This window comes from Mus caroli, unplaced genomic scaffold (genome assembly GCF_978045245.1).
Source record: "Mus caroli unplaced genomic scaffold, Mus_caroli_1 scaffold_16, whole genome shotgun sequence".
NCBI classification, from domain to species: domain Eukaryota; kingdom Metazoa; phylum Chordata; class Mammalia; order Rodentia; family Muridae; genus Mus; species Mus caroli.
Genome location: NW_028227271.1, coordinates 21,548,709 through 21,573,368, shown reverse-complemented (window position 1 = coordinate 21,573,368; position 24,660 = coordinate 21,548,709). Strand labels below are relative to the sequence as shown.

The 24,660-nt window shown below is 46.2% G+C and overlaps 1 protein-coding gene and 1 pseudogene across 1 annotated transcript; both read right to left on the bottom strand.

Moving 5' to 3' along the window:
• Positions 1 to 1,487: 1,487 nt before the first annotated feature.
• Positions 1,488 to 6,846, bottom strand: LOC110288999 (cytochrome P450 2D3). Its single transcript, XM_021155211.3, has 9 exons — positions 6,555 to 6,846; positions 5,596 to 5,767; positions 5,162 to 5,314; positions 4,920 to 5,080; positions 4,055 to 4,231; positions 3,774 to 3,915; positions 3,367 to 3,554; positions 2,801 to 2,942; positions 1,488 to 1,736 (listed from the first exon to the last, which is right to left on the bottom strand). Exons 1-9 carry the CDS (start codon positions 6,741 to 6,743, stop codon positions 1,558 to 1,560), a joined length of 1,503 nt encoding a protein of 500 aa, XP_021010870.1. The 5' UTR covers positions 6,744 to 6,846; the 3' UTR covers positions 1,488 to 1,557.
• Positions 6,847 to 14,706: 7,860 nt separating this feature from the next.
• On the bottom strand, positions 14,707 to 20,690 carry LOC110288998 (cytochrome P450 2D3-like; annotated as a pseudogene).
• Between the last annotated feature and the right edge of the window lie 3,970 nt (positions 20,691 to 24,660).

Here is a 24,660-nt window from a genome sequence, read left to right as displayed (position 1 = left end):
TGGTCAGCTGTCAGTCCTGAACAACTGTGCCTTCCGTCCTTTCTTTTCTTTCTATCTCTCTTTCCCTCCTGCTCTTGCTTAGTTTTTTTTTTCTTTTCCTCCCTGCCTTTGTTTGTGCTCATGAAACAGTGTCCCCTCATTATGTGTACTCCAGCAATCTGAAACCATGCTTTAGAGTCCACAACTTGCCACTCTCTACTCTCGGGTTCTCAAGTGCTGAAACTGGAGGCTGTACCTCTGTACCAGGCTAAGGTTACCTGCCACGGACCACCCCAGTTGGGTATGGGGGTCCGTGGAATGAGGGTCCTTGAAGTCTAGGTAGGGAAGGATTTGGCGGTGACAAACAAACACGGTTTGAATCTGGGTGTATTTTGCAGCTCTCAAGCAGGGGTTTTTATACATTAAAAAAAACAAATATTACAACTCTTAGAAGATGTGTTCAGTGAAGCAATCACAAATACCATCATTATCACTTGGCACAGTAAAGCACAAAAATCAAGCAAACATTACAACTATCAAAAGATGTACTCAGAGCCAGGCGTGGTGACACACGCCTTTAATCCCAGCACTTGGAAGGCAGAGACAGGAAGATTTCTGAGTTTGAGGCCAGCCTGGTCTACAAAGTGAGTTCCAGGACAGCCAGGGCTATACAGAGAAACCCTGTCCTGAAAAACAAAACAAAACAAAACAAAAAAACAAAAAACAAACAAAAAAAAAGGTGTACTGGGTGAATCACAAGCAGAAGAGGTAAGATCATGATTAATAGAAATCATCTAAGTAAAACGACTCTGAAAGGATATAATCGGTGGGGCAGCCATCCAAGGCTAGTGGCATATTTCCTAGAGCAGGTTAATAAATCTTTATAGTTAATTATTGTTTAATACCTAATGACTATTTTTAAATCAATCTTCAACGTGTAAATTTAAACTATTTTAATTCTTCTTATTTAAGGCTTTATTCACCATATACCAAAGCCCACCTTTGATGACATATGTGCAGCCATATGAAATTTTATTGTTAGGAAAGTTTTTACCTATCATAGCACTATTATGTAATTTTGTAAATGATTTATAAAGTAATGTGTTATTTTCCCCAGAGATAAGGTCATGTTAGTGACCCCATCTCAAGGGATGGTTTCTTACACATTAATCTCACTTAAGACCTTGGACTAGGCTACCAGGAACATGTCATAAATAAGAAAAGGAATAAAAGAAAATAAAACAGATAAATCGCCATGAGAACTACAGCTCAATATTTTGCTCTGGCCAAGAGTTCTATAACTAGTTCCAGGAGGCCTCCTCCTTTTGCAGTTTTTGCCTAAGTCTGTGGAACTTATCACACAGATTCTATTGGGACTGGTGTGGCAGTTACCCCTTTCTCTTAATACTCAAGATATCCATTAACGAAGGTTCAGGCAAGAGTGTGGTCGAGGACTGTTCTCTGAGGACTGAACACAGACAGGAATGAGATTTGAATGAGAAAAGAAGTGGCAGCCACAAAACTGGTTTATTGTGTGTTTGACTCTAAGCTAGTTTCTGGACTAGAATTTGTTGCCTGCTAACGTGTGAATGCACAGAGCTGATAGGGGGAGGGGCTAACCAGAAATGTAAAGATGCCATAGTCACTGGGCTGGGGCTGTCCAGCGGGCACTGAGAAGCTAAAGCGCTGCAGGAGGCAGGTGAAGAAGAGGAAGAGCTCCATGCGGGCCAGGGGCTCCCCCAGGCATGCTCTGCGGCCTGTGGGTCAGAAAGAGCTCAGTCAATCTGGGACCTGATTGGTGCTTTGTGGGACTGTGAAAGGCAGCCTGTTTTCTGGTCAGGTGAGACTTACTATGGAGACTCAGTAGAAACTCTACAAAGGACAGAACAGTGAGCCATTCTCCCAGACATAGGTGCCTGACACCATGGAGCCTCCAGCTCCATAATCCTGTGACTACCAGTCACTCCCCAAACTCCTTGTATTCTGGCTAGACCCCAACCCCACAGTATATAGCTATACTATATAGCTAACACAGCTATAGCCAGGTATGTTTCTTACCACAGCTACCCTGCAACTGCAAGATAGCCCAGCCCACTATAAAAGGGGCTGCTTGGCCCCTCCTCGTTCTCTTAAACTCCCACAGTCTCTTAATCTTATCTCTAGCTCTCCTTCAGCCCCTCCCTTCCAGTCTCTCTCCACTTGGCTATAGCTGGCCTCTCTCTTTCTACCTTCTCTCTTTCTCCCTGTTTTTCTACAATAAAGCTCTAAAACCATTGACCACCTCTGCTCATTGAGACTCACTGTGTTGGGGAAACAGAGTAGGCTTTCCTCTAAAGAGCCACATCTAACCTCCCACTGGAAGGCCTTCCTGCACTCCAGCCATGGCCGCCAGTCAACCCAAGGCGCCCACCAAGCTAGCAGCCTGAGCTAGTCAGGTCCTCTCATCCCTGCAGTAAACTGCCAAGGCTCTCCCCTTACCCTCCCTCTGACCCCCGGGCCAGAGTCCATCTGAGGGCCTGTTCTCAGCTCTTACACGACATACAGTGACATCTGGAATGTCTGAGACTGAGAACCTGTCGTCTCTGGCCTCCATGAGGCCCAGAGACCTTGGACTACTTCCTCTCTGCCCCCCTTGAACTGAGGTTCATAGCTTCCCACAGCCAGACGCTCACCCAGGCAGCATAGAGAGTGTAAGGCAGTCCCCCATGTCCAGTTCGGGTTCTCTCCCACCCCCTTTATTTCCCCAGGCCTGATGCCCGACAGTGCTCCACCCTCCAAGGCACCCTGGGGAGAGACAGAGAGCCAGGCACCCCAGAGGCACCTGCTGAGAATGGCATGAAGGCCTCAGGCTTCACAAAGTGGCCCTGGGCGTCCAGGAAGTGTTCAGGATGGAAGCGAAGGGGCTTCTCCCAGACAGTCTCATCCTTCAGCACGGAGGACAGGTTGGGGATGAGGGTCGTACCCTGGCAGAAGGCACATGGTGTGAGGTTGGACTGGGGTAGGGTTGTCTAGACTCTGATTACCAAGCTCACATGCATGGTCTCTACCTCACAGACTGGATCCTTTCATATAACCCTAGCCCTAGAGGCTTCTTACCTGTCATTAATCCTATGACATGGATATGTGATAAGTGACAGACATACACACCGTCACCTGTATTTGTAGGCAGTGGCTGTTACCACTTGACTTTTACCTTGCTCCATTTTCTAGCTGGGGATTCCAGTATATAGTTCCTGCTACTGTTTGTCTTCCCATACTTACCCAGGGGAAGTTGGTTCTGTGGCATGGAGAACTGGGTAGCCTAAATTCCCGTCCTATCTTAAGTGGACAGCTCAGACATTAGAGAGCTAGCAGCACTGACTAGAAATTGGAGGGTCCCAGGCCTACCTTAGGGATAAGGAAGCCCTGTACTTCAATATCATGAGAAGTCTTGTGTGGCAAGTTCATTGGGACAATGTCCCCAAAGCGCTGCACCTCATGAATGACAGCATTGGTGTAGGGCATGCGGGCCTGGTCTGCCATCTCTGGACGCCGCACCTGCCCTATGACCTCGTCGATTTCCTCTTGCACTCGGCCTGGAAAGACAACAACCACTTAGAAAAAGGAACACCAGAGGGGTGTCCTTTGTCCCTCTACTACCACTCTGTTAAGGGCTGAGCCCATGGGAGAAAGGTGGTCATCACCCTTGCTGGGTCTGGGTTAAACCAGTGCTGGGAGCCACAAGAGTCCCAAGTAAGCTTAAGGACGGTGCCTCTACCCTCCTCCTCCTCTCTTCCTAGCCCCATCAGTCTCACGCTGCACATCTGGATGCAGGATCATGAGCAGCAGGGCCCAGGTCAGAGTGATTGAAGTGGTCACAATCCCAGCACCAAACAGGTCAAGGACAACCAGATGTAGATTTGCTTCATTGAAGCTACTCTTAGGGTTCCCTTTTGCCTAGGACACAGAAAAGCAGTAGACTCAGTGGAGAGACTGGAAGGCCCCATAACACCCTCGTGATGACTCTAGGTGGTGACACTTCAGTGTCACTGGGTTATTCACAGCACAATGAACACCAGATCTCAGAGTCTCTCACTTTCTCCATTTCAGCCAGAAAGGCATCAGTCAGGTCACGAGGTGGCTGGTCAGGGTCCCAGGTCCTCTTGTTCTCAGTCACCAGCTTATTTACCAGGGTGAGAAATGTCTTTTTCCCAGGGAAGACTTTGTCAGCCAACCCTGGGATGTGCAGGATAATTGGGAATGTGTTCACAACCTGTAACAACCATAGAATATGGTAGGTTTTCCTGCTGCCTTTAATTTAATGAGTCTAGTAAATAATTAGTTATAATAATAATAATAATAATAATAATAACAATAACAATAAGTAAAAACTAACTTCAGTAATAATAGTTATTATTTCAATGTGTTTCCATGTGCAAATGATGTGAGCAATGCTATTGACACAACAAAGATGTTGAGGTCCGGGAAAACCATAGAGAGTCAGTTGCGTGGCTTCCAGGATTGTAACTCAAGCACCCTGCATGCCTGGCAAGCTCCTTTACCCTCTGACCATCTCTCTGGCTCCTGGGTACATAAGCTTAGTGTTGATCTCAGCCAGTCTTAGTTTCCAGCCTCTTCTATGATGGACACAGGCCCTATGTGTTCCCACCCATCACCTGACTCCTTCTTAGTCCCTGCCTTCAGCCTCTAGCAGCACCTTGGTGGAAATCCCATAGGCTTTGGTGACTTCCCTGTGAGCAGAAGCCCAGCTTCTCACCTTCTAGAGGGCCTAACCTTGGTCCCCTTCTCCCCTCCCATTGTTGCATGCTTGTCAAGCTTCAGGCTCCTATTCCTGTGGATGACACTTCTAGAGGTCTCCTTTCCAAATCTCCTGTCTACAGCCTCCTCTTGGAAGATGGAGAGCAGGGAAGTTGATCTGAAGGCTGCCCTGAGTTTCCTACCTCTGGAAACAAGCCAGTATTCTCTCCCATGTTTTCTTTCAATATTTTTAGCATCTTGATGAAGTCAGGGTCTCCATACTCAAAGCGACGGGCATAAATGAGAGACGCAATCACATTGCACACAGCTTTGTTCAGGAGTGTGTAAGGATCGAGGGGAGCCCCTGGGAGTGGAGATGCAAGTAAAATTCAGGATATTGTTGCTGTCTCCCTGTCCCCACTTGCAGTCCACACTCATCACCCACCAGCCTGGGCGGTGAAGGCATCACAGAGGTGGCCAGCTTCCTCCGTCACCCACTGCTCCAGCGATTTCTTGCCCAGGCCCAAGTTGCGCAGGGTCGACACAGAGAATCGCCTCTGTTCTTGCCATTCAGGCCCGTAAGGTGCAAAGACCACACCTGAAGGTGCATATGTGTGTAACCAAGGATACCTGTCTGTGTTGTCCTCTCCCCATTTCATTTTTCTTCTCCTCTTGGATCAGTGTCCCCCATAACCTCACCCTTCCCCCAATACATATCTCTACCACCCTCCAGCATGCTTAGGAGGCTCCACAATGGATTTCAGGGATTTTGTTTTTGAATTTCTTAACTTCAATACCACCTGAATCATGCCCTAATCTTCTTCTCAGTGTCCCCCAAATTGGCTCTGATGCCATCTCTGCCCCCACATTGCATTTTGCCTTTAGCTTTTTCCCCATAGCCTAGGTGTTGAAAGATGGGCATTTCAGGGCGGTCAGCTGTGTCCTCTCCACAGGTCACCAGCACTTCCCGCACGGCCTTCAGTCCGCTGATCACAACCACGGGCTTCCAGGCCTTCTGAAGGCTGAACACATCACCATAGCGGTTTTGAAGCTGAAGTAGAGGGACAGAAAACATAGGTCTCCAGAGAGCATGTAGCCAGGCTCACTTGCAAACATGGGCAAGGTGTTGAGTATGCATATGCAGGTTCCAGTGTGTATCTGTGTGTGAGCATGTATGTGGGCACACACATGCAAGTGTGGGCACATGTGTGTGAGCATGTTGATGTGCAACCACATGCATGTGTGTGAACATATATGTTCGAGTGCCAGAGCACATGTGTGTGCGTACTCACATTTGTGTGTGTGTGTTTCTTGCTTGGTATTGAACCCTGGTCCTCATGTATTCTGGGAAACTGCTTCCCAATGAGCTCCATCCCCAGCCTGATGATTCCTATCACTGTGACAGAAAACTGTCATGGGGTCCCTTAGAATCTCAACACACATGAATAAACTGGTTCCTCGAGATGGGCAGAAGGGTCAGAGAGCACATAGCAGCCAGAGATTCAGGCAGCCACAGCCTCTCTTTCCACTCATGTCCTGACTGATATGCTGGATTAGACCTTGCACTACAGCAAGACCTTGTCTTTGACAGGATCATAAGGGACTTGGGACCTCTATAACTGCTGTCCTGTCCAACCAGACTGAATCCTGTTGTCACATCCTGCTTTACCTCCTGGACTTTGATTCCCATAACTTTTGCCCTAGAATGTCCCAGTGGATGTCACCAAAAGTTTGCAAGCTTTTCCTGCTTCAAGGTCCAGATCCCATGGCTCGATCCCCCACTATGTGCTGCTAGGGACACCACAACCTGAGTTTCCATCCACCACTAAGTCACCCACCTTGTACAAGCTGTATGGCATGTTATCCAGGTCCACCTGCAGTAGGTTACCCAGCACAGGCCATGGCACAGGGCCTGGTGGGTAGCGAGAAGTCCAGCGCTGGCGCCGGTGCATCAGGTCCACCAATAATATGAAGATGACTGTGAATATGGCCACAGGCCACAGGCCAGTCCCAGTCAGCAGCTCCATGGCTGCCCCACTTCTGCTCAGGCTTCCCAGAGACCAATGACCAACACTCAATACAACACCTAGGATTAGGAAGCCCCAAGCTTGGGCCCTGCCACCTTATAAAGGAGTGCCAGGGTTGCCCTTTGCTCTCTGCCTCCATTACCGTTCCTGTGTTTTGTTTGGCTAAGTGTAGGGAGGGGCCAGAGATGTTCAGTCCCTCCCAAGAGTTGGGTATGATGGTTCTACTGGGCTGAGATTGGTAGGAAGCTGTCCAGTGGATCCCTGTTTCAAGACAGATGATCTGATCGTTGCATACAAAAGAAAAACCTTGTATGCCACACATGGTAAGGTTTAGGAGTTGAGAACATTGTCTCAGAGAGGAATGAGACTGCCAAGATCTGCATGGAGCACTTTGTTGGGAGAACATGAGGGGTGATTGGCATTCAGTCAATGGCTTCCGTGGGTCTGGGAGCAGTGGGAGGCTGTCTCCTGCAGTTGAGGGAAAGAGGCTGGAGCTCCTATGGGCGAGGGAAGGGCACTGGGGAAGGGGAGTGGAGAAGCATAGCTGGAGTACTTGCAATCTTTAGTACAGGTATGTAGTCATTCAGTTGATTAGGAATCAAGACATACTACACAGCATTTCTCAGACCCAAACTGAGGATGTGGAGATATGGTCTGAGAATCTTGGGGGGCCATTAAGTAGGTTCAGGAAATTGTCACATGCTGGAGTCTATCTCTTATTCACCCCTTGTTTCTTGGTGGGTCATTCTGTCTTGGCAACAGTCTTCCAAATGGACATTGGTAAGTCAGTTTGCTCTTCATGCCAGAGACCTGGGGTCAGGGTGGGCAGCCTTGAGGAAAACAGGAAGATGACTCCTGAGCCTTCAAACTAATGACACTTGTATGCTGGGCACTGCTGGACATACTACACATGGCAACTCTCCACTCACTAGGGTCAGCAGAGGTTTAGTCCCTGTCTTTGCTCCGGATCCAGACCTCTAAAGATCACAGGTTCAAAAGTCCCTGTGGAATCCAGGCAGGCTGTCTCTGCTGCACCTTCAATGTGCCAGAAGGGAGGCTGGAGCTGAGCTGAGCCCACACCATGCAGCCCCACAGCAATGACTACACATGGACCTCCTCCTCTCTGAGGTGGATGCCACCCCTGTACTGACCACCTGTGTGTCACTGGAGCCTGTGGGTGAGTCCATGCTTATTGTTTGCCTGGAGCCTTTAAGCCTGTTTCCTTTTCCTGTCCATGATTCTTGGCCCTGCCCAACTCAGTTGCATAGACTTGCACCATAGGTTGGGGCAGAGAAAAGTGTTGCCCTTTTGGGGCCCCAAGTTGGCCTGAAAGAAGACCTTGAAAGGAGACCTGAAAGGGAGTCAGGACACCATCATGGATCATGGTCAGAAAGGGGATTAGGGAGACAACTTGCTGAGGGCACTGCCAGGCTCAGGTTGCTGGGTTCCTCCTGGTTTGCTCCAGGGCACTTCCAGGGTATGTTCTGGTGCCTGATGCTTACACCTGCACGTCAGTGCTGGGATGACACCTTCAGCCTCTCCTTTCTACCTGAATGTGTCACAAATGGTATTATCAAAGAGACACAGCAGTGCTGACTGGGTGCTGGTCCCAGTAGGGGATGGGCTGACTCAGGCTGGGTTTTCCTACATCAGTAAATGAGTCCTTGTGAGGTAAGTGCACAGACAGGGGAGGGATGTTGCACACTGTGCTCTGTCATGGGTTTCCTCTCTCTTTCCTGCTCTTGGGAGAGGATCTGGATGTTCTGCTAACCATCTGTCTGCTTCACAGTTTGTTTCCCTTCATCCTCAGTCCATGTTCTTTCAGTCAGGTGAACAACTGTGGTCTGTCAGGATCATGTGAGTTTAGGTGTATTGGGGCCTGGATATTCATGTCAGCAGCACAGGTGCAGCATGTCCAAAATAGGATGCTGGGTTCTGGGCAGCAGGGCAGCAGGACTCCCAGATTTGTTTTCTCTGCAGTCATGTGTACATATAATTGATTGCTGTCCTTTGGACTCCCTGGAAGAGGACAGATGGAACCTGGGCACATCTCTCCTGGACTCTGTCCTGTGCACTCTTTCCCTTCCTTGCCTTTGATTTGTCTCGTTTCACTGAAATGATGATCAACAGTGAGTCTCAGAGTCATCTCTAGGTCTTTTTCTTTTCATGAGCATTCTGAAAAGTGGGGTGTGACTCATGAGGATGATTGTGACTATTGAAGGAAGACTTGGGAAAGCTTAGTTTGGGCAAAGAATGGCTGAGGTTGGTGACACTTTCATCCCTGAATGGATACTGTATCCCTCATGGTTCAAGGTCATAGTAGGATTGTGGTCTATTACCATGGTCCATTACCTATGAAATCCCAAACCACAGAATTAACACTTTAGATGATTCACTTGGAATGCAATTAAATGTAAAGTGTTGAGAATCAAACTCTATAATTCCCAGAGGAGTATTTTGTGTATTCTTAAAATGCACACAAAGGGGACTGCTGAGCAAGATCATGACACTGACGAACCTCCATTTCCACCTCTAAGCTGAAGAAGTAGCTGGGGCTTGTAAAACTGTTCTCATATCCAAATTAACTTCCTGTCACAAAGAACATAGCACAAGCATCAGAGAATTAGAGCCAAACTGTGTTTTTGTAATAGTTAAATACATCCAGGCCTGGCTGTTGGTTTGGTGGGTAAACATCTGCCATGCAGTCCAACAGTCTGAGTTCAAGCTTTTGGAGCCACAGAGTGGAAGGAGTATTTTAACTCTTTATGGATGAACCAGCTCCCTATTACCCACCCCCCCAAATAAACATGTGGTACACACACCCACATCTAAATAATAAATAAATAAATAAATCCAACTGTTCTTTAACAAGGTCACCGTTAAAAGGGAGGAAGAGATACAAACCATGGGAGGAAGAGAGTAATGGCAACCCAGAGGTCTGACAAGACAGTAAGAGTCAGCCGGGCTGACTGATGCACTCGGGAGGCAGAGGCAGGTGGATTTCTGAGTTTGAGGCCAGCCTGGTCTACAAAGTGAGTTCCAGGACATCCAGGGCTATACAGAGAAACCCTGACTCAAAAAAAAATTTCAGAAATAAAATCCTGTATCAGATATCTGTAGGAAGTATGAGCCAAAGACTTGCAAATACATCTGTGCAAAGTGAGCAGACAAGCAGCCAACAATCACATAAACAATGCCCACTGTCACTTATTATTAGGACAATGAGGCCAAAGCCACATTTTGTGGTTCTATCAAAACAGCCCTGGAAACACAGGCTTCCAGGGGGCAGAGCTTGCAGAGCCTTGTGTGTTCTTCAGAGAATATCAATCATTACTGAGGACAACTGTACAGAAATTACTCAACAAAACTACAAGGATACTATCAATCAGGAATTCCCCTTTGAGAATGCATATTGAAGGCAATAGATTTTCCTCCCAGAAGGGTCATTGAACAATCATGCCGACAGTTACATGGTTCATAAATGTCCAATGACAGACAGACAAACAGAAAAAGGGACAGGAGTGGTTCCCCTTTTCCATGGTACCAAGATCCAAGATGGTTGATAGAACTGAAGTACAGAACATACTGTGGCTTTTCCTATGGAGCTGAAGGGAGTGCACATGTGTCTTAGTTAGGGTTATACTGCTGTGAAGAGACACCATGACCAAGGCAACTCTTATAAAGAACCACATTTAATTGGGGCTGGCTTACAGGTTCAGAGGTTTAGTCCAGTATCATCAAGACAGGAGCATGGCAGTGTCTGGGCAGGCATGGTGCAGGCAGATATGAGAGTTGTACATCTTCATCTGAAGGCTATTAGCAGAATGCTAGCTTTCAATCAGCTATGATGAGGGTGTTAATTCCCAAAACCACAGTGACACACCTTCTCCAACACCTTCTGTACTGCCACTCCCTGGGCCAATCATACACAAACCATAGCATTTTATTCCCTGGCCCATCTAAGCTTGTTCAAACATGAGTCTATGGGGACCATACCTAAACATAGCATAATGCAAATTATATTTAGTCCAACTTCAAAGGTCCCATAGTCTATAGCAGTCTCAATAAAGTTAAAATTCCAAAGTTCAAGGTCTCTTCTGAGGTTCCTCTAGTCACTTAACTGTAATCCCCAAAGCAATACAGGAAACCAGCTGGGTAAACTCCCAACTCTGCATCTCTATGTGTGATGTCAAAGCAGTCTTCAGATCTTCAACTTCTTTTTCATCTTTGTTGTCTGCAACAAATTTCCTTCTCCTAAACTGGTTCCATTTCCTGTTAATAGCCTTTCTCAGCAGATAGCCCATGGCTTTGGCATCTCAAACATCTTGGGATCTTCAATGATATATAGCTTCTTGTTTCTTTGACTGAGATGTACACATGATCTTCTGGGATCCTCCAAAGGGCTGGTGTCTCTTCTCCAGCTCTGCCCTCTGTAGCACTCTAAGCTCAGGCTGATCCACTCCACTGCTGCTGCTGGTTTTGGTGATCATCACATGGTACTGGCATCTTCAAAATGCTGGGGTTATTCTGCTGCAAGTAGGCTTTATTAATAGCTCCCATAAACTCTCTTTATGGTGCCACGTCTCAAAGCCACATGACCCTTTCACCTCTGGACTGTCAATTGCAACTGAGGCTGCACCTTCACAAATGGCCTTCTGTGGCTTCTCACAGTGAGAAGCCTCAGCTACTCTTCATGACCCCTTCCTGCCTTCAAACTGCTACCACCTGTGTGACTCTTACACGTTACCAATACAACTGTTTCAGGAGGTACAACCTTGGCTATTTCTCTTCCAACTCTTTCCCTGTGTAAACTTGGCTGACCTGGAAGTTGCTCTGTAGACTGACTTTGAACAAACCTTTAGTCCTAAACAGTAGGACTAAAGGTTTGATCTACCAAGCCTGGATTTAAGGTTTTCTTTGTCCAGAACTTGCTCTGTTCTAGGCTGGTATTGAACTCAAAGATCTTATTGTCTTGGCCTCCTGGGATTAAAGGCTTGTACTTCCATGTCTAGGTCTAAATTTAGATGGGTGGGATCTTGCCCTAAGGTCAAAAACTCCCTTAATTCAATTTAATATATTGAACACAGGACTCATCTCCATTTCACTTCCAGGTGCCTCTTTAATACTTGAATCATATATTTTATATTTTTCTTTCTTAGGTTGCTATGCTTGTTTAAAATTCTCATAATGCAGCTTAATAAGAGGATGGGCATCTCTTAAACTCCCATTGTCAATGCAATTAATCTGAGTCTCTTTAACTTAGCCTCAGGCAGACTCTTCAGAGAAAAGCAAAACATGGTCACATTCATCACCAAAATACCACAAAACAGTCTTTAGACCACATATTAAAATCCTCCATTGAGTCCTCTTGCTCCAGGTCCCAATAATTCAAATCACTCTCAGTAACAAAGTCTTCCATATTCCTACTAGCATAGCCTATTAAGCCCCACTAGAACATTCCATCACTTTTCCAAACCCAAAGTTCCCAAATCCACATTCTTCCAAACAAAAGCATGCTCAGATCTTTCACAGCAATACCCCAGTCCCTGGTACCAACTTCTGCTTTAGTTAGGGTTTTACTGCTGTGAACAAACACCGTGACCAAGGCAACTCTTATAAAGACAACATTCAATTGGGGCTGGCTTACAAGCTCAGAGTTCAGTCCATTATCATCTAGGTGGGAACACAGCAGCATCCAGGTTGGCATGGTGCAGGAGTTGCTGAGAGAGCTACATCTTCATCTGAAGGCTGCTAGCAGAATTCTGGGTTCCAGGCAACTAGGATGAGAGTATTTAAGCCCACACCCACAGAGACAAATCTAATTCAACAAGGGCACACCTCTTATTATTCCACTCCATGGGCTGAGCATACACAAACCGTCACAATGACACATGCGCACTTGCATTATGGACATAACCATGGATACCTGGGAGTTCTGTGGTCTGCTATCCATATTCCTTCACTCGTGTGGCTACCTCTGTGTCTGGTTCTCCCCATGAATTCTCCAAAACGTTGCTGCCACACACCAGCACATTTCCTTCATGTTCTACCTTGAAATCAGCGACTTTCCCTTGATGACCTGATCACATAGCACCACCACTGGCCACTACCTGCTGCTTCCTAAGTCCCATGACCATCACTGACCAACTCTACCCACATGGCCTCTTAACATCAGAGCTGAGCATGAAGCCTGGGAGGTCATCTAAGGACACTGACAGATGGTTTGCACGAGTGTCATCTGCAGAAACCTCTATCCATTAATCAGAACATACACATTAAAGGCCACCTGTAATGGGTCACGTTTCTGAACTGTTATAGCAAATAAGGCCACTGGCCAGAACACCCATCTGACTTCAAGGATCAGGTTCAGCACACAAGACTCCATGTCTTGTCTCATCACACAAGGCTCCTTTTCTTGTGTGTGTTGGTACTTATTGTATCCAGGCCCTCCCGTGTGTTGGGCAAATGCTCTATCACTGATCTACATTCATAGTCTGAGATCTGGACCTTGTGGCTAGGAATGTCACATCTTCTAGGTCATCTCAGATATGACCACCCAGGTTTGACTCTGAGCACCTATGGGATGATTTACAACTAATGGAAACTCTAGTCTCTGGGAATCTTATACTCTATTCTGTCCTGTGTGCACACTGCATGAATGTAGGCAAATACCCATGGATATACAATAATATGAAAGGGGGTTTGAATAGGAAGGAAGAGGAGTTTTGGTAAAAAGATATGATTATTTCTGTATGCACAAGGAGGGGTTTTGTGAAGTAGACTTTCCTCAGCAGTGTGAGTGTTTTGTCCTGTACGTTCAAATGAACAAGTATATGCCAAATTATGAGCAGTGGGAGGAGTGCCCTTAATATTCCTATTGAAATAGAGTCCATGGGAGAACAATTTCTTTTTCACAAAAGCAAAATCAAACTCGGTATCTGCATACATGTGTGTTGCAAGCCTGGTCATATAGTTCAGGGTCTTGAGATGCTTTGGTCTGGTCTCAGACTATATGGAGTCTAAAATGAGCCTTGTTAATTGTCACATGCCCCTAGAACAGTCCTCCTTGGCTCCATCAAACGAGCACACTTTCAAGACTCCAAAATACTTGAACTTTCCTAGTGAGAAGCATTTAGTACATTTTTCACACATGGTTGTGGGAAGGACTCTTCTCAGTCTTGACAGGTGTTCCCAGACAGAACAGTGGCATCCTACCCATCTTCCTGGAGTCTGACCTGTCCCCTGTTTCTTCAGCAGATTTCTTCTACATCCTTTGACTCCAGGAAGCCTGAGTGAAAAGACAACATCTTTTCTAGTTTTGAGATAGGCCTTAACCATCATTTGTGGTTCTTCAGGGTCTTGGAGACCGATGCCAACATTGTCACCAGAACAAGAATTATGCTGATTTCCAGCATAAACCATGCACATTCTCCTCAAAGTAACCCTTGGGTCTGACTAGTGTGTAACCAACCTAGTGGCCATTGGTAGGTCTTTTTTTGTGTGATATAGGGTCAAGCAGTGAACATCAGCACAACTGCCTTTTCTCCTATCTGGATATCTCTGTCTGGATGCATCTTTCTCTCCTCTCTTTTATTCCCTTCTAATTCCTCCCTTCAGCACTCCCTGATAACTAACCATGCCTCCCCTTTTCTGAGAAATTGTCTCATTAAATAATCCAGGCTATATAGCCAAGCTGGTCCTGAACTTGCCATCATCTTACTTCATCCTCCCATGTGCTTTGCTAAAGGCCACTGCTCCTGGAGTGATTAACTCTATTCTCACCACATTAAAGTTGTTGATAGGTTGGACTGAGACAGAATGTCAAGGATTGTAGCCTGTTGTCTTGGGGCACAATTGACACAAGTGTGGAGTTTGGACCAAGAATCTGAGTTGCAGACACAGAACTTGTTTATTGGATATCAATAAACCTGAACTTGGGATAAGGATAGAGCCACTGCCCCTGCTAGCAATCCACTGCACAGAGCTGGTAGGGCTCTGGAGAAACTGGCATTGTGTAGATGCCATAATCACTAAGAAGGGGTTGTCCAGCTGGCACAGAGAAACTAAAGCGCTGCAGGAAGCAGGTGAAGAACAGGAAGGGCTCCATGTGGGCCAGGGGTTCCCGGAGGCATGCTTGGCAGCCTGTGGGTGGGAGAGGGCTTAGTCAGTCTGGGACCTGATAGGTGCTCTACCTTCCAAGGCACCCTGGTGAGAGTCAGGCAGCCAGGCACCCCAGAGGCACTTGCTGAGAATGGCATGAAGGCCTCATGCTTCACAAAGTTGCCCTGGGCATCCAGGAAGTGATCTGGAAGGAAGCAGAGTGGCTTCTCCCAGACAGTCTCATCCTTCAGCGCAGAGTGTTAGCATCCTGCATAAACTCCATCCCACAGTTATCTTACAATAGTCGGGTATGCTTCACCCCACAGTTACTTGGCAGCAGCTGGGCAGACCTGACCCACTGTAAAAGGGGCTGCTTTGCACACTCCTCCCTCTCCTTTTCTCTTGCACTCTTGTCCTCTTGCTCTTGCCTTCTTGTTCCCTTTCTGTCCCCTTTCTTCTTCCCCCTTCATCCTCCCCTACTTGGTCATGGTCAACCTCTACTTTCTCCTCCTCTCTCCTCTCCCCTCCCCCCTCTCCCCTCCCCCCTCCCCCCTCCCCCCTCTCCCCTCCCCCCTTTCCCCTCTCCCCTCCTCCCTCCCCCCCCCCTCTCTCTCTCTCTCTCCTTTCTGTGCCTCTACTACCCTCTTAACTGCCCTCCACATGCCCTGAATAAAACCTATTCTATACTGTCATGTGGATGGTCCCTCAGGGGAAAGGGTTGCCAAGCAGGGGAAAGGGTTGCCTTGGCTTGGGCCCACAAAGACATTCCCTTCCCTCATCCTTCACCATACCCCACAGAACATAGTCACTCTCTCTTTTTATAAACACATCAGACAGGACAGGTTGAGAATGATTGTTGTCCCCTAGCACGAGGCAGATGGTTTGTACACAGATAGGGGTGAAGCTGCCTAGACCCTAGTCACCAAGTTCACAGACACAGCCTCTAATTCACACCCTGGATGCTATCATGTAAACTCAGTCCTAGGAGCTTCACACATCTCATAAATGCAGGAATATATGATAATTGACAGATGTGCACACACTATCACCTATAGTGGCTGTTACAACCACTCCTGCCATATTTTACCTTGCTTGCCTTTCTAGATGGGGTTCCTAGTGTACAGTTCTTGCTCTTGTTTCTATTCCCATACCTACCCAGGGGAAGTTGGTACTTTGGAGTTGAGAACTGTGTTGTCTAAATTTCAGTCCTCCTTAACTCGGCAGCTCATGCCTCTAGCTAGCCAGCAACCCTGAGTAGAATTTGGAGGGTCCCAGGCCTACCTTAGTGATAAGGAAGTCCTGCATTTCAACATCACTAGAAGTCCCGACATTGGGATAATGTCGTCATAGCACGGAACCTCATGTATGACAACATTGGTGTAGGGCATAGGGACTAGTCTACCATCTCTGGTCACCACACATGCCCTATGACCTTGTTGATTTCCTGTTGTACTCTGCCTGGAAAGACAGCATGACTTCAGTTAAGGTGCCCCGGCGGGCTTCCCTTGTCTCTCCACTACCTCTCTATTAAGGGCTGAGTCCATGGGTGAAAGATATCCATCGTCCTTATAGAAGGCTGGGTTAAACCATTGCTGGGAGCCACAAGTGTTCCAAGTAACCTTACAGAGTGTGCCTCTACCCTCCTCCTTCTTTCAGCCCCAGTAAGGCTTATTCTGCACATCCAGATGCAGGATTGTGAGCAGAAGGCCCCAGGTCAGAGTGACTGAACTCGTCACAATTCCAGCACCCAACAGGTCAAGGACAACCAGACATAGATTTGCATCATTGAAGCTACTCTCAGGGCTCCCCTTTGCCTAGGACACAACAGCACAGCAGACTCAGTGTAGAGACTGGAGTGCCCCATAATACCCTCCAGATGTCTCCAGGTGGTTACACTTCGGTGTCACTGGGTTATTCACAGCACAATGGACACCAGATCCCATAGTCTCACCTTCTCCATCTCAGCCAGAAAAGCACCAGTCAGGTCACGAGGTGGCTGATAAAGGTCCCAGATCCTCTTGTGCTCAATCACCAGCTTATCCATTATGGTGAGAAATGTCTTTTTCCCAGGGAAGACTTTGTCAGCCAACCCTGGGATGTGCAGGAGAATTGGGAATGTGTTCAGAACCTGTAACAGCCATAGAATATGCTAGGCCTACCTGCTGTCTTTAATGAGTTGAGTAAATAAGATTTCTAGTAATAATATTTACTATTATTGCAATGTGTGTTGGTGTATACATGATGTGAGGTGAGCTGCTTACCCAACAAGGATGGTGAGGTCTGGGATAAACATACAGAGTCAGTTCTTACCTTACTACATGGGTTGAGACATGAAACTCAAGCAACCTGCTTGCCAGGCAAGCTCCTTTACCCTCTGACCTCCTTTACCCTCTGACCTCCTTTACCCTCTGACCTCCTTTACCCTCTGACCTCCTTTACCCTTTGGCGCCTATGTACATAGGCTTAATGTTGATCTCAGCCAGTCTTAGTTTCCATCCTCTTCCATGATGGTCACAGGCCCTATTTGTTCTCACCTGATTCCTTCTTAGTATCTGCCTTCAACCTTTAGCAGTGCCTTGGTAGAAATCTTATAGGTTTGGGTGACTTCCATATGGGCCGAGGCCCTGGTTCTCAGCTTCTAGAAGGTCTGACTTTTGTCCACTTCTCCCCTCCCATTGCTGCTGGCTTTTCAAGCTTCAGGCTCCTATTCCTACGGATGACACTTCTAGATGTCTCCTTTCCAAATCTTCTGTCTACCACTTCCTCTTAGAAGATGGACAGCACAGAAGTCACTCTGCAGGTTGCCCTTGAGGCTCCTACTTCAGGGATCAAGCCAATTTTCCCTCCCATGTTGTCTTTCAACACTTTTAGCACCTTGATAATGTCAGGGCCTCCCTACTTGAAGCAATGGGCATAAATGAGAGACACAATCACATTGCACAAGGCTTTGTCCAGAAGGGTGTATGGTTTGAGGGGACTCCCTGGGAGTCGAGATGCAAGCAAAATTTAGGATATTGTTGCTGTCTCTCTGTCCCCACTTGCAGTCCACACGCATCACCCTCCAGCCTGGGCTGTGAAGGTGTCACAGATGTGGCCAGCCTCATCTGTCACTGACTGCTCCAGAAATTTCTTACCCTGGCTGAAGTTGCACAGGATGGACACAGAGAATTGCCTCTGCTCTTACCACTCAGGCCCATAAGGTGCAAGCAAGGACCACACCTGCAGCTTTATCTGTGTGTAACCAAATATACATGGCTATGATGCCCTCTTGCCCCATCATTTCTCTTGTCCTCTGAGATCAGCATCTCCCATAACTTCACCTTTCCTCCCAAACACATCTCTAACCAACCTTGAGCATGCAAGGAGGCTCCAGAATGGATTTCAGTGACTTTTTTTTTTTTTTTTTTTTTTTTTTGCATCTCCGTTACCACTTACATCTGCACCATTCCACATCTCTGGCTATGATCCCATCTCTGTTTTCATACAACATTTTGCCTTTTGCTTTCGGCCCACAGCCTATGTGATGAAAGATGGGTACTTCAGGGCAGTCAACAGTGTCCCCTCCACAGGTCACCAGCACATCCTGCACCGACTTCAGTCCCTTGATCAAGACGACGGCTTCCAGTCCATCTGCAGGCTGAACATATGTCACCTTAGCAGTTTTGAAGCTGAAGTACAGGGACAGAGAAATAGGAAATGGAGGTACCAAAGATCATGCAACCTGGCTCACTGAGCAAACATGGGCAAGGTGTGGAGTGTGCACATGTGGGTTCCAGTGTGTGTGTGTGTGTGTGTGTGTGTGTGTGAGTGAATATACCGGTGTGTATCCGCATGCATGTTTGTGAAGGTAGGTGTGCAAATGTGTGTGTATGTGTGTCTGGGTGTCCTGGTTGTTATTGTTGTTCTCATATATCTTGGGAAAATGCTCTTCACAAGCTAAATCCCCAGCCTGGGGATGCCTACCACTGTGGCATCTTATGTTTTAAGTTCAGCAAAGGAATCACAGTAGATGTGACATCCCAGCTGTGACCTTGCAAGAGCCAGAAAACTGTCTTGGGGCTCCTTAGCATTTCATCACACATGAAAAAACCCTGGTTCCTGGAGATAGGCAGTGCGGCCAGAGAGGACACAGCAGCAAGAGATTCAGGCAGCCTCAGCCCCTCTCTCATGATGTCTCACTGACATGGTGCACTGGATTTGCACCATGGTAAGACCTTGTCTTTGACGGCATCATAAGGAGCTTGGGACATCTATGGCTGCTGCCCTGTTGATCCAGCCTGAGCTGTGGTCACATCCTGCATCACCTCCTAGACTGTGATCCCTAAATCTTTTCTCTAGAAAGTCCCAGTGGATGTCACTAAAAATTGCTATGCTTGTCTCTCTTGGGGGCCCAGTCCCATTTCTGACCTATGAATTGACCCCCCACAATGTGCTGCTATGGACACCATAACCTCAGTTACCTTATACCATTAAGTCACTCACTTGTACAAGCTGTCCACCTACAGCAGGTTACCCAGCACAGGACATGGCACAGGTCCTGGTGGGTAGCAAGAAGTCCAGCACTGGCATAGCTGAATCAGGTCTACCAGTAATATGAATATGACTGTGAATATGGCCACAGGCCAGTCCCAGTCAGCAGCCATATCACAGACCCACTGCTGCCCAATAACCAATGACAAACACTCAATACAACAAAAGACCAACACTCAATACAACTCCTGGTATCACGAAGCCCCAAGCTTGGAGCCTGTCACATATAAAAGTGCCATGGTTGCTCTCTGTCTTCTGAGTTCATCCCCAATCCTATGTTTTGTTTGACCAAGTGTTGGGGGGATCCGTGATGTTCAGTTTCTCCGGGAAGCTGAGCATGCTTGGCTGAGCATGATAGGTATATGCCTAGTAGACCTCTCCTTCAAGATCGATTATCTTTTCATTGTGTGCAAACAAACATCTTGTATGCCAAAACTTTCAAAGCTTTGGGGGGGGTGCTTAGAACATTGCCCCTAAAGAGACCTCCTAGTCCTTCATGGAGAACTTTGCTGGCAGGATATGAGGGATGACTGGTATCCAATCAATGGCTTCTGTGGATGTGTGAGCAGGAGGAGACTGTTTCCTGCAGTTGAGGGAAAGAAGCTGGAGCCACTATGGTGAGGGAATTGCAATAGGGAAAGACAGCTCAAGTCATGGTGGGTAAGTGAAGGCCAATGGGGGGAGGCAGCTGGAGCATGTGTCATCTTCATTACAAGTCTGTGCTCATTCAGTTGATCAGGAAGGATGTAATACAACACGAAATTTCTCTCACCCAATCTATGGAAGCTAAAAAATGGTCTGAGAATCTTAGGGTGCCACTAATTGGTTCAGGGAATTGTCAAATGCTGGCCTAGCTCTCTTATTCACCCTTTGTTTATTGGTCATTCAATCTCTCCTGTCAATAGTCTTCCACATGGGCATAGGTAAGGCAGATTTCTCTTCAGGCCAGAGGCCTGTGGTCAGGATGGGTTGCATTGAGGAAAACAGAAAGATGATTCCTGAGTCTTTTATCAAATGGTGTTTGTGTGCTGTGCCACAACACATGCCAGCTCACCATTCACTAGGGTCAACGTAGGCTCAGTCCCTATCCTTGATGGATCCAGACCTCTGAATATCAAAGGCTCAGAAGTCTTAGTGGAATCCAAGCAGGCTCTCTCTGCTGCACCTTCGGTGTGGCAGAAGGGAGGCAGGGGCAGAGCAGAGACCACACCATGTAGCCCCACAACAAGGACTAGACACGGGTCTCCTCCTCTCTGCTGACCATGCTGCCCCTGCACTGACCACCTCTGGGTCACTGGAGCCAGTGGGTGATTCCATGCTTATTGCTGGCCTGAAACTTCTAATCCTGCTTGCTCTTCCTGTCCATGATTCTTGGTCCTCCCCAAACCAGCTCCCTAGAATGGCACCATAGGTTGAGACAAAGACAAGGAAGGGTCTTTCTTGAGCCCCAACAACATCCTGAAAGGATGCCATGAGAGGCAGGACACCAGCATGGATTATAATAAGGGTATTTGGGAGACAACTTGCTTAGGTCACTGACAGACTCAGGTTGCTGGGTTCCTCCTGGTTTGCTCTAGGACACTTACAGTGTATCTTATGGTGCCTGATACTTACACCTGCATGTCAGTGCTGGGATGACACATTCAGCCTCTCACCTCTACCTGTCTGTGTCATACATGACATTATCAAAGAGAAGCAGCAGTGCTAACTGGGTGCTGGTCCCAGTGGGGTAACAGCTGACTAAGACTGAATTTTTCTACATCAAGGAAGTGAGATAAGTGCACAGAGAGGCAAGGGATGTCACACAATCTATGCTGTAATGGGTTTCCTGTCTGTCTCCAGCTCTTGGGAGAGGAACTGGATGCTCTTTTAACCCTCTGTCTGTTGGCATTGTTCATTTTCCTTCATCCTCAGTCCATGTCCTCTCAGCCATGTGAACAACTGTGGTCTGTTAGGATCATGTGACTTTAGAAATACTGGGGTCTGGATACTCATGTCAGCAGCACAGGTGTGTCATGTCCACAACAGGATGCTGAGTTCTGGGCATCAGGAGCAGCTGGCCTCCCAGATTTGTTATTCTCTGCAGTCATGTGTACAGATAATTGATTGCTGTCCTTTGGACTCTCTGGAAGAGGACAGATGGAACATGGGAACATCTTTCCTGGACTCTATCCTGTATTCTGTTTATTTCCCTTTCTTGCTTTTGATATGTCTTGTTTCAGTGATATTATGATTGAGGTGATTTTAAGAGACATCTTTTTAAAAATTTTTATTAGATATTTTCTTCATTTACATTTCAAATGCTATCCTGAAAGTCCCCTATACCCTCCCCACCACCCTGCTCCCCAACCCACCCACTAACACTTCCTCACCGTGGCATTCCCCTGTACTGGGGCATATAAAGTTTGAAATACCAAGGGGCCTCTCTTCCCAATGATGGCCATCTTCTGCTACATATGCAGCTAGAGACACAAGCTCTGGGGGATAGTGGTTAGTTCATATTGTTGTTCCACCTATCGATCGGGTTGCAGACTCCCTCAGCTCCTTGGGTACTTTCTCTGGCGCCTCCACCGGGGGCCCTGTATTCCATCCAATATGTGACTGTGAGCATCCACTTTTGTATTTGCCATGCACTGCATAGCTTCACAAGAGACAGCTATATCAGGGTCCTTTCAGCAAAATTTTGCTGGCATATGCAATAGTGTCTGTGTTTGGTGGCTGATTATGGGATGGATCCCTGGGTGGGGCAGTCTCTGGATGGTTCACCCTTTCATCTCAGCACAAAACTTTGTCTCTGTAACTCCTTCCGTGGGATTTTGTTCCCTATTCTAAGGAGGAATGAAGTATCCACACGTTGGTCTTCCTTCTTGTTTTTCCTGTGTTTTGCAAATTGTATCGTGGGCATTCTAAGTTTCTGGGCTAATATTCGCTTATCAGTGAGTGCATATCAAGTGAGTTCTTTTGTGATTGGGTTAACTCACTCAGGATGATATCCTCCAGATGCATCCGTTTGCCTAAGAACTTCATGAATTCATTGTTTTTAATTGCTGAGTAGTACTCCATTATGTAAATGTACCACATTTTCTGTATCCATTCCTCTGTTGAGGGACATCTGGGTTCTTTCCAGCTTCTGGCTATTATAAACAAGACTGTTATGAATATAGTGGAGCATGTGTCCTTATTACAAGTTGGAACATCTTCTAGGTATACACCCAGGAGAGGAATTGCTGGATCTTCCGGTAGTACTATGTCCAATTTTCTGAGGAACCTCCAAACTGATTTCCAGAGTGGTTGTACCAACTTGCAATCCCACCAACAATGGAGGAGTGCCCACATTCTTGGCAGCATCTGCTGTCACCTGAATTTTTGATCTAAACCATTCTGAGTGTTGTAAGGTAGAATCTCAGAATTGTTTTTATTTGCATTTCCCTGATGATTAAGGATGTTGTACATTTTTTTCAGGTGCTTCTCAGCCATTCGGTATTCCTCAGTTGAGGAATGTGTGACATTCATTTTATCTTGGTCATCCTGATAAGAACCTAGAGACAATGACCAGGGAGTTTTGTTTATTGCCTTGTTTGACCTCTTTGTTTATTACTTTGTTTGATTACTTTGTCTTTGATCTAAGAACCGACCCTATTCTCTTCAAGTATCAAAAATTATATAAAAGCTTACCTAGCAACAATAAACCTGCTTGAGCCACAGCACTGGCTGGAGTCATGTTATAATGTTGTCTAATTGTCTTTTTCTTTTCAGTTCTCACTCTGTCCCTTGAGACTCTGTTGACTCACTGAGCTGGCTAAGTCAAATGTCACCTTAATGTTGAAGCTCAGTAAACTGGAAACAATGAAGGAAACAGTGGGAAAGAAAGTGATTGAGAATGCAGCAAAGGCAAAGGAAAATGAAGAAGATTTGGGCTAGTGGTGAATAAACCTTGTAATGGTAGAATGCTCTTAGTGTACATGTTTAGAAATATGCTAAAATGTAGAGGACTGAAGATAATTCTCATAGATTCTTTTAGTCCTTGGACACTGAGTAGAGATAGTCTAGACACTAGACATGAGGGAGAGAATGAATTTTAGAAAAGCATTCTTTCCCCTGTCTAGGATGCTTTGGTCAAAGAGAAGGAAAATGAACATAAGCTGGTCCAGAACTCTCCTAGGGAGAGGAGATCAGGAGACATCCTGATTCTCCTCTGGCTCCTACTGGAAAAATGCTTATATATGCTTCTGGTTCCCTTAGTTAGGATATCTGGATCCATTTGGTGGCACATCTAGTTCTTTTCCCTCTCTGTCTATTGTCTGCCATTGGTGTGCCAATCTGCCCATGCCTGTCAGTTGATGTCTGTGTTTTCATTTGATTGCTTGATTGCTGCTCTGTGTTTCATATTCAAAAGAGAAAATGGTTAAAACTTTATCTGTTGGCCCTCTACCCCTTGATTTAGTTTTAACTTGTTTCAAAAACAAAACAAACAAACAAAAAAATCAATCTCAATTTGCACAACAAAAACTGGTAAGCTGACCTGCACTTGTAGCTAGGAGTCTAGCACACCTGGGAATGCCCTGGCAGGGGCTGATTGTCTATACAAGTCACTCATAAAGGGGCCAGCAGCTTTTCAACTTCTATGGTCAGACAACTGATGGTTGTTTCTCCTAGGAAAATCTTTGTGACTGTAATTACTGTTTTCAACATGTAAAAAAGTGCTTCTCTCTTGAAATCACAGCTAGAAAAATTAAGAAATTTTTTTCTAGTCTAAATATGTAAGATGTGTGTGGCCACTCACTTCAAGTTTGTTTCTGACTGGTCTTCAATGTATAAATATGTTATGTATGTCTTTGTTATAGATGATTGGTTTATAAATTATTGAGTATGATTAAAAATTTATAAGATTGATAACAGAAAGTTGTCTTAAAACCGGTAACTCAGTGGGAGTCATTTTAGATAACAACATATGCAATGAGTCTACCTAGGAAAACAGGTCTCTAAAGATATCCCTTAATTGGGATAATATTTTATGTAATTCTTATCCTAGAAACCAGACTTATATAGTTAGGATTTAAAATAATGAGGCATTAGAAGCTGCACCATCATGGATTCATATATAAGAACTGGCACCCAAACTTTGTAACATGACAGTTATGAACTCGGTATTGATTTTAGAGAGATCAGACACTGTTAGTAATTGCTTTTGCTTTCCAAAATTATGCTTATGCTCTGATATTGCAATAGAAACATAAAAATTATAGTTAACTTGTAATGAACCATTAGCTCAAGCTTACAATTTAAT

Bases quoted from the DNA above. Each gene is read 5' to 3' on its own strand.
- LOC110288999 (XM_021155211.3), bottom strand. From the start codon at position 6,743: ATGGAGCTGCTGACTGGGACTGGCCTGTGGCCTGTGGCCATATTCACA. The intron at 2,943-3,366 runs GTAGGCCTGGGA...GCCTTCTGCCAG, and splicing joins AGGGCTTCCTTATCCCTAAG to GGTACGACCCTCATCCCCAA. The intron at 1,737-2,800 runs GTGCCTCTGGGG...TCTGACCCACAG, and splicing joins CTTCATGCCATTCTCAGCAG to GCCGCAGAGCATGCCTGGGG.